General features: G+C 47.9%; 1 protein-coding gene across 1 annotated transcript; it reads right to left on the bottom strand.

Annotated features, from left to right (window-relative positions):
- Window positions 1-246: 246 nt before the first annotated feature.
- SLITRK1 (SLIT and NTRK like family member 1) lies at window positions 247-3,553 on the bottom strand. The gene has a single exon (XM_058799974.1). The coding sequence runs from the start codon at window positions 3,551-3,553 to the stop codon at window positions 1,475-1,477; it is 2,079 nt and encodes a 692-aa protein (XP_058655957.1). The 3' UTR covers window positions 247-1,474.
- Window positions 3,554-8,461: the final 4,908 nt, after the last annotated feature.

An 8,461-nucleotide genomic window follows, 5' to 3' on the forward strand; every position in this document is an offset into this window, starting at 1 on the left:
GTTATTTACATTGGGAAAGGGGGGAAGGAAGGGTGTTTGTGCCTCTGCCAGTGAATGAATGAGAAAGAGGAAGGGAGGGAAAGAAAGGGAGGGAGGGAGGGAGGGAGAGACACACACACAGAGCACTGAAAGGAGGCTCTGTCCCCTAAACCCAAGTAACCCGTTTGCAAGAATTGGATGCTGGAAAAATGGTAAGGACCCGGAGTTGAAAACATTTTCACTTTAATACTGAAAAAATATGCCATTATAAAATCCTCGAATAGAATTAGTAAGTTTCACTTGCTTCCTCAGTTCTGTTTTCCTCAAGTTATAGTAAGATTTACAACAGCACAGAATTTTCTACCATTAAACTTTGCAGCCTAAGCGCTAGAGTGACATTAATTGGTCATGCTTAACTGCCTTGGATTTTTCTTTTGTATGTTTACACTGTTACCATAATAGAAATCAAGGGTACTAATTTTTTACATTCAGATGGAAAGGCAATACTGATTATGTATATTGAAAAAGAAGAGAGAGAAAACAAAACCAAAGCCTACCCTCCCCACCTCCCCTGAAGAAATTCAACACAACCCATTATCAACAAAGCAAATCTCGCCCAGCAAAGTAATTCCCACCTAGACATAAAAATAAAAATAAAAATTTAAAAAAATCCAATGAGAATATTCATGCAACTATGTCTTAAATAAAATCTTTACAATTTTTTTCCACAGTAAAAGTACGATCTCTACTGCCTATTGATCACACAAAAAAAAAAAAAAAACTGGCGAAATGGCACTTTTTATTATACTGTATTTTGTATATAGAAGGTTTGATACGAAGGGACTTATCAGGTAAGAGGGATGATGGTGTGAACTAGACGCTGCTTCCAGTCGGGGGCTGGAGCGTCCCTGGGGTGCGTTGTATCCATGCGAGCCATGCAGCACTTTTTTTTTTTTTTTTCTGTCCATTTGTCTGTTTGTTTCGGAGTCGGAGTCATTTATTTACATTACATTCATGCCTTCGTGCAACTTTCCACTCCTGCTTTGCCGTCAGGAGGAGGCCAACACCAGTCCTCTGCTCCTCTCATTTTCCCGGCCTCTTGGAAAGGGGTCGGTCCACAGGGGAAGAGGGCAAAAAAGCAAATCAAACCCCAACACAACTGAACAAAAGCCCAACAAAACCAGGAGCCGTGTGTCGCCCTGCCGGAGCCGAAGGAAGCTGTTCCTCGTCTGTCTGTCGCTGCTCCGGCCGCGCACGGGCGGGGGATGCGCGCACCGCGCCGGGCTGCGCAGCGCTGCGGGGATGCGCTCCGTGCCGGGCTCCCCCCGCCTCCCACTGGGCCTCGGCGCTTGCTATCGGGGTCGTGAGGAAGGGCGTGCGGGTGTCTGTGTGTTTCGCTTCTCACAAAAGGTAGCAGCGGAGGTGCGGAGCTGTCCCCGGCCGGCGCATGAAGGGCCGGTCCCGGGGGGCGGCCGCCCCCGCCCCGCCCGCCGCCTCAGTCCGACAGGGAGTGGGAGCCGCAGTCGTACACCCTGTGGGCCCCGTCGGCGCTGTAGGGCCCGTTGTGCCAGTAGGACGAGTCGCAGACCGTCTGCAAGGAGTTGATTTCAGATGCAGAGGAGTTGGCGTCCCTCCTCTTGGAGCGCTTTCTGTTCCTCAGGATGAAAACCAGCATGCCAACCACTGTGAAGGCAGAGGTCACAAAAACCAGCAGAAGCCCTGGCACTAGCACCGAAATAGAGACCCGGCTGGTCTCCAAGTAGGAGTTGGAGTGAGTACCTGTCTCTGTCAACCCGGTGCTGTTTTTGTTAGTAGAAGTTAATGTGGGAGAGATTTTTAACTGAGGGCAAATCACATCGTTGGAGAGAGACTCGAAATCCTCCTTGAAGAAATCTTCAGGGGACTCACACCTCAGGTCACTCATAATCACCTTGGGGCGCAGCATCTCTGCCCACTGTTTGAAAGGCACGATAGGGCAAGTACAGTCCCATGGGTTGCCGTGCAGGTCGATCTGGGTGATGGAGGTGAGCTGGTCCAGCACCCCCGCCACCGGGAGGTACATGAAATAATTGTTGTGTATGCTCAGCTTGGAAAGCGAGACCCCGGCGAACACATCTACTGGGAGAGACCTCAGCAGGTTGTTGTTGAGGATGAGGACTCTCAGTTTGGGCATCGCATTGAAGGTGCCAGGCATGATCATCTGGATCCCATTAAACTCCACGTTCAGATACTCCAGGTTTTGCAGCCCAGCGAATTTCTCTCGGGACAGGGTGTCTAAGTAATTGCTATCCATGTAGAGCCATCGGAGATCAAAGAGGTTCTTGAATGTGTTGTTCTCAACGGTGGCAATGTTGTTGTTGCCCAGATCGAGTAAATTAAGTTTTCGGTAATCCAGAAAGTGGGATTTCCTGATGGTGTGTATTTTGTTGTCTCTCAGAAACAGCTCCTGCACGTTGGAGGGCTTGGGCTTCAAATCCACCAAGCTGCTCACATTCCTATCATTGCAATTAACCTTTAAACCTGAGCCAGGGATCTGATCACAGCTGCAGATGTGCGGGCAGGAAAAGGTGGCTGGTAGTTTGCTCTTCGCACTCACTGTCGACACGGCAGCAGTGGGTTTGGTCTTGATTTGCCAGTTGACAGGAATCTTTGTACCTCCGTTTGGAGCAGATCCTGGCGTGGCAGGGTCTTCTTTGCCATGTATTTTAAAGGGGGTTGGAATGGGACCAGGATCGCAGGTTTCTTCTTCGGCAGGGGGAGCAGCTAGGCTGGAATCTACTCTGTTCTTTTTACACAGCTCCTGCTCTGTGGTCTCATTTAAATCTTTGCCCTGCAACCTAGTGGGAGCTTCACAAATCACTCTGCCGATCAAAGCGTTTTTAGGTATGTTTTCCAGCCATTCTTTCAACGACAGCAGATCGCAAGTGCAGTCCCAGGGGTTATCCTCTAGCAGGATTTCAGCAATGCCTGGGATCTGTTCCAGGACCTCCTCGTAAGGCAAGGTTTTAAGACGGTTTCCCCGGAGGTCGAGGTGGGTGATCGGCACATACTGAAACACGTTGGGGGGCAAGGTGCTGATGAGATTGTCATTTAAAATCAGCACCTCTAGCTTGTTTAAGTCCCTAAATGCTCCCGGGTCAATATCCCGCAACAGATTAAAATCTGCCTGGAGGTATTCCAGATCGTCCAGCCCCAGGAAAGTCTGCTTCCTGAACGATTTGATCTTGTTGTTGTTTATGTGCAAGCGTTTCACCAGCTGCAGCCCAAGGAAAGCCCCAGGAACAATCTCATGCAAACCGTTGTTTTCCATGTGCAAACTGACCGCATTGTAAAAGTTAGCAAACTCATTAGGGAAAAGTCGAGTCAGGGAATTGCCATGCAGGAATAAATGGTAAAATTGGGAAGTTGGGGCGGTGAAATGTTGCAGGCTGGTAAATCCCTTTTTCTCACAGTCTACGTGCAAATCCCCTTCTACCTCGTTGCAGGCACAGATCTTCTCTTTGCAAACGTCCCCTGTAACGTTTCCAGCAGCAAAACAAAGAGACGTCTCCAGCAACAGAATCCAAAGCAGCATTTTTAAACCGAGCAATTCATTCCCGATCTCATCACAAAGTAACAGCAACCATCGTCCTCACAGGGAAAGCAATTCCAGTTCATTCAATACATTAAATGTCCGAACCACCAGCGAAGGGGGAGAAAAAAAAAAATGTGTGTGGGGGAGCAGGGAGGGTCGGCGGAGGGGTGGGGGGGGGATGCTTTCTTTTCTCCTCTCTCCCCCCCACGCACAACTGCAACAGCCCAGATTCCAGTCAGTAATTATATCCACAAACTATCCAGGCACGTACTGCAAGGCAGGCGAAAAAAAAAAAAAAAAAAAAAAAAGTAGAAGGAAAAAAAATTCCCCCTCCTCGCTCTCCCTCCCTGACGCCTGCCGGGCAGCTAAGCGGAGGTCTGCCGGCCGGGCTGGCTCACCGGCGCGGTGCTGCTGGCCCCCGGCCGCCGCTGCATGTTAGGGAGGCGCGGGCGGGAGCGCGGAGCTGGCCGCGGAGGCTGCGCGGTGGCGGCTCCGCGCGCACTGACCTTGCCGCGCGGCGGCGGAGCCGCGCTCCTCGCCCGCCGCCCGCCGGGCGCTGTCCAGCGCCGCGGTGCTGAAAGCGCCCGCCCCAGCCTAGGCGCTGCCCGCCGAGCCGCCGGCGCCGCGCCGCGCCTGCCCCCGCTGCTGCGGAGCGCGGCTGCCCATGCCCGCCGGCGGCCGGAGCTGCCGCGGGGCCCGGGCCGGGGCCGCCCGCCCGCCCGCCCGTCCGCCCGCGCCGCGCCTCGCCTCGCCCTGCCGGCAACGCTGCCTCCCCTCCTGGCTCCCTCGCTCGCTGCCTCGCTTCGCTCTTCTTTCCTCTTTCTTCCGCTGCTGCCGAGCCGCACACTCGCACACACTCACATGCACGCAGAGGGAGAGTTGCTAAGAGGCTCTGCTCGTTTCAACCTGGTGCACACTGAAAGATCTGACACCCTCTGCTGAGCTGCAGTGGCAAAAATCCATCTGCTGAGGGAATGCTGGAGAAGAAAAAAAAAATCAATCCACGTACAGGGCAAGCGTTAAAAACGCTGGCATTAAAAGCTGTAGATCTATTTAGATGCGTTCTTCTAAATGGATGATTTAATTTATTTCTTTTCTTTTAAAATGGAAAGTTTAGCATTCCCGTCCTCCCGACCGGTTTCTTATTGCCCCCATTCACACACACTCACACCTGCACAAGAAGGAGAGGAAGGCTCGTTTGCCTTATTGTATTTCCCAATGACTTCAACAGAATTAGTGTCAGGGTGTCAAGCGAATAGCAATTTGAGGTAATTATTCTGCACGCCATTTTTATCGTCGCTTTAAATGCGTTTCTTCCTCCCCTGCAGTCTAGGGTGTTTTATGCTGGATTTTGTCTCTTGCTGGTGCTCTCTATGCAATGTCGAACCGTGGATTAATGCACTCTCTATTTTTCATAATTTAGATGATCACAGAGAAGAGGGCAGGTAGGGGGGAGGGGATTGCTGCACTGTTAGCAGTTCACGCTACCTGTTCCCACGGAGTGGAGCGTCTCCCTTAAGGAGGGCAGGGGAGGGTAGAAACTGAGCTTATTCTTATCTCTATAAAGACCTAGAGATGAGTGTATGTCCACGCATAGATATTTCTCTAGGGATGCTCCTTATATACTCTCTGTGGAAAGAAAACGCCTGCTTCCCTCAACACCCTCCTTCTCGCCCCTTCCATCCCCCCCCCCCCCCCCCCCCCCCCCCCGCTGCCCTTTTCCAGCTCCCACCCTTCTGACAAAAGAGATTACACAGCGGAAAAATCGGTGCCTGGCCTTAAAGACAGGAGCCAAGCACGCAAAAGTTTCTGCATCATTTGGACGGTTTTCAGATGCCTACGAGCGGGGAACCAGTTGCACCTCTGGTGGTGCAAGTGGAAACCCGCGTTTCCCCTGCCTTGCTCTGATGAGGAGGAGGGGGAGAAGGAGGAGGAAGAAGAGGAGGAGGAGGAGGAGGAGGAGGGGGAGGGGGAGAAGGACGGGAGGAGGAGGAGGAGGACGGGGAGGAGGCGCGAAGGCGGGAGAATCAGCCCAGCCCCCTGGTGCCTCCTGCAGCCCGGGGCTGTGCCTCTCGAGTCCGGCGCCGCTGGTGAACTTTGCGGCATACTGGTAGGGATGTAACCGCGGGAGTGGGCTGGAGGAGGGTTATTTATAGGAAAATCCAGAGAGCCATATGGAGCCGGCACCCCCTGGTCCCGGCGGCATGTTAATTTGGTCAAAGCTTCTCCCTGGCTACCGCTAGCAAATAAATTAGACATCCTGCCGATGATGATCTTATCAAATTAATGTGATTAAACCACAGACAAGTTACAACAGTTGCCGTGGCCATTTCAAGTCCCCAGGATGAATATTTGGTCTTTTGGTTTATTGTGGTGGCCAGGGACTAGGGAGGGACAGGGAAACGAGGTAGGAAATGGGACAGGAGTAGGAAAAAAAAAAATAAAAGCAGAGAGAAAGAGAGAAATCCTGACCCTGAAAAAGCTTATGCAGTAAATTACAAATGGGCTAGAAGAGATAAAATGCCACTGAGACAGAAAGCACAATAAGAAATATATTGTTGGTTTCACTAGGAAAAGAAAAAAGAGAAAAGGGGCGCATTAATTCATTTCTCCTGGTGGTTTCTTTGACTTTGTCTCTCAGTGATGTCAGGCTGGAAGGGAGGGCGTGCAAGGCTGTTTGGAAACCTTCCATTGATCAAAAATTGCAGCCTCAAAGTGCAAGGGGAACTGGAGGCAAGGAAGTCCTAGGACAATCCACAGAGAGAAGCAGGATAGTCAGAGGAGAGGAAAGGAAAGGAAAAGGGTCAGGGCAAGGGTCAAGGACACATTTACTTGGTGTCAGCAGTAGTGACAAGATCACTGTGAACAAAGTCTTTGCAGAGGAAAGACTGAATATCTGGAGCCTGGTGAAGACTCACTGAGATGTGGGGCAGGGGGACTTGCTCTCCTCCTGCCTTAGAATAAAACTTCCAAACATCTTTACCTTTATGTTATTAAAATTGCTCAGGCACCGTAAAAACAATCAAAATGCAACCAGAGGACCTGAACATTAACAAGATATTAAATAAATAAATATGAATTGAATGAATGGAAGGAGACAATGCCCTGTTGTCAAAGCGTGAAGGACAGATTGCCTGCTTCTTACAAAGGATCTGCTGAGAGGTGGGAACTGATGGAAGCCATCTGGGGACCTGGAATTTCAAAGGGGTTAAAACACAAAAAGTAAAAAATATGCCAGAAGAAACAGGACTGTTTATGGATGTTACGTAGCTTCCAAAGAAGTATTTATCTAAGAAAGCCATTGTATTTTCAACAGTATACTTTGGAAAATTATGTCTTATATTTAAAATATGTGTATTTGGAGAGCATCTGCTATGCAAAAGTTAACATCTAGGAGACAATTCAGAGTGGAAGAAAAAATGCATCATCCATTTTAGACTTGATGTCTGAAGGTTTTTATTCTGTTAGTCAAGATGCACAGAAAGACCCAGAAAATTAATCTATCATTACTCAGTGTCATAATCCCAAATTTCTAGGTTTTTTCATCTTATTGAATTAATTTTGGAAACATGTATCTAAGGATAAGGGGCCTGCCTTTAATAGTTTTATGGAAATGCCTATTCCTGGGTCAGGTTGATTGGGAGCTGAAATGTTTTACTCTGTTTCTTAGAGAGTGTGGTAAAGTGAGAGACCATACAATGCTGAAGTGCCAGTAAGTCTGGGTCTTTAAAATTCAGTATATGCATCCCAGTTTACAACTCAAATACAGGTTGTATAAACAGAACTCACATAATCCTCTCTAAATTATCCAGAAGATCAGATAAGGGAAAAAGCATACAAGTATATTGTCCTTGACTGTTATCTTTTACCTCATGTTTCTGTCTGCAAATTCTAGAAGTCTAAAACAATGAGTTGACTACTTATACCTTTCCTCTGGGTGTAAAGTCCATATTTAACTACGTACAAGCTAAATGAAGCCATTTTGGATAAAAATTGGTTTACTCATGATATGGGAAGTTACTTGAAATAGGAAAAGGTAGTGGGATACTTCTTCATTTTCCCATTTAGTAATCTCCCATCTCCGTGTTGCTATGGCTATGTAAGTAACACTGGGTAAGGGTATATTTGTGCTACTTTGCAACATGTTAAAAAGCTAGTTACTTCATCTACCACTGTAGAACTTGCTGAGCAGAACCCAGACCATCTGCAAAGGTTCTAGAGAAGAAAGCAATTATTATGGTAGATATCCTGATTTCAGTGTTTCTGCTATGTACTGTAAAACTGGCTTCATTATTTCTATGGAGGTACAAAGACATCCTACATTGTAGACGTGATGTTGTGTGTGGATGCACACACACACACATACATATATACCTATGCATTTAAACATTTGTGCACTACAAATCATGAAAGACCAGCAAATAAAAGAGTTATAGGATCATTATTTAATTTGAAATTATGTCTTTGTTCAGGCTTTGACTGTGGAATTTAACACAGCCTGATAGTTAACATAGATGCTGCCATATGTTGCAACTCCTGCAGAAACTATGCTTTTCAGTGTATACAATGACTTTAAACCAGCTCAGATAAACAAGTTCTAACTAAGGGTAGAAGGGTTTAAACTAATATCAGGATCTCCTCAGAATTTTCTATCTCAGTATATTTCACAGGCCAGCCGTCACACATAGCTACTGGATTTCTATCTAAACTGCAATTAGACCTAACGAGGTTTCCAAAACTAGATAATTTTCTCCTTCATTTTTGATTTTTCTGAGGGTAATGGCATGTGAGCGTGTTCCAAGTCTCCCTGTGGTATGTTCACCAGACGGAGCTTTGCTAAATGATGCAGTGGCGGATGATGATGACTAAAAAAAAGAAAAAAAGAAAAGAATCTTAGAGAAGTGGTTT

The sequence above is a fragment of the Ammospiza caudacuta genome, chromosome 2 (assembly GCF_027887145.1).
Source record: "Ammospiza caudacuta isolate bAmmCau1 chromosome 2, bAmmCau1.pri, whole genome shotgun sequence".
NCBI classification, from domain to species: domain Eukaryota; kingdom Metazoa; phylum Chordata; class Aves; order Passeriformes; family Passerellidae; genus Ammospiza; species Ammospiza caudacuta.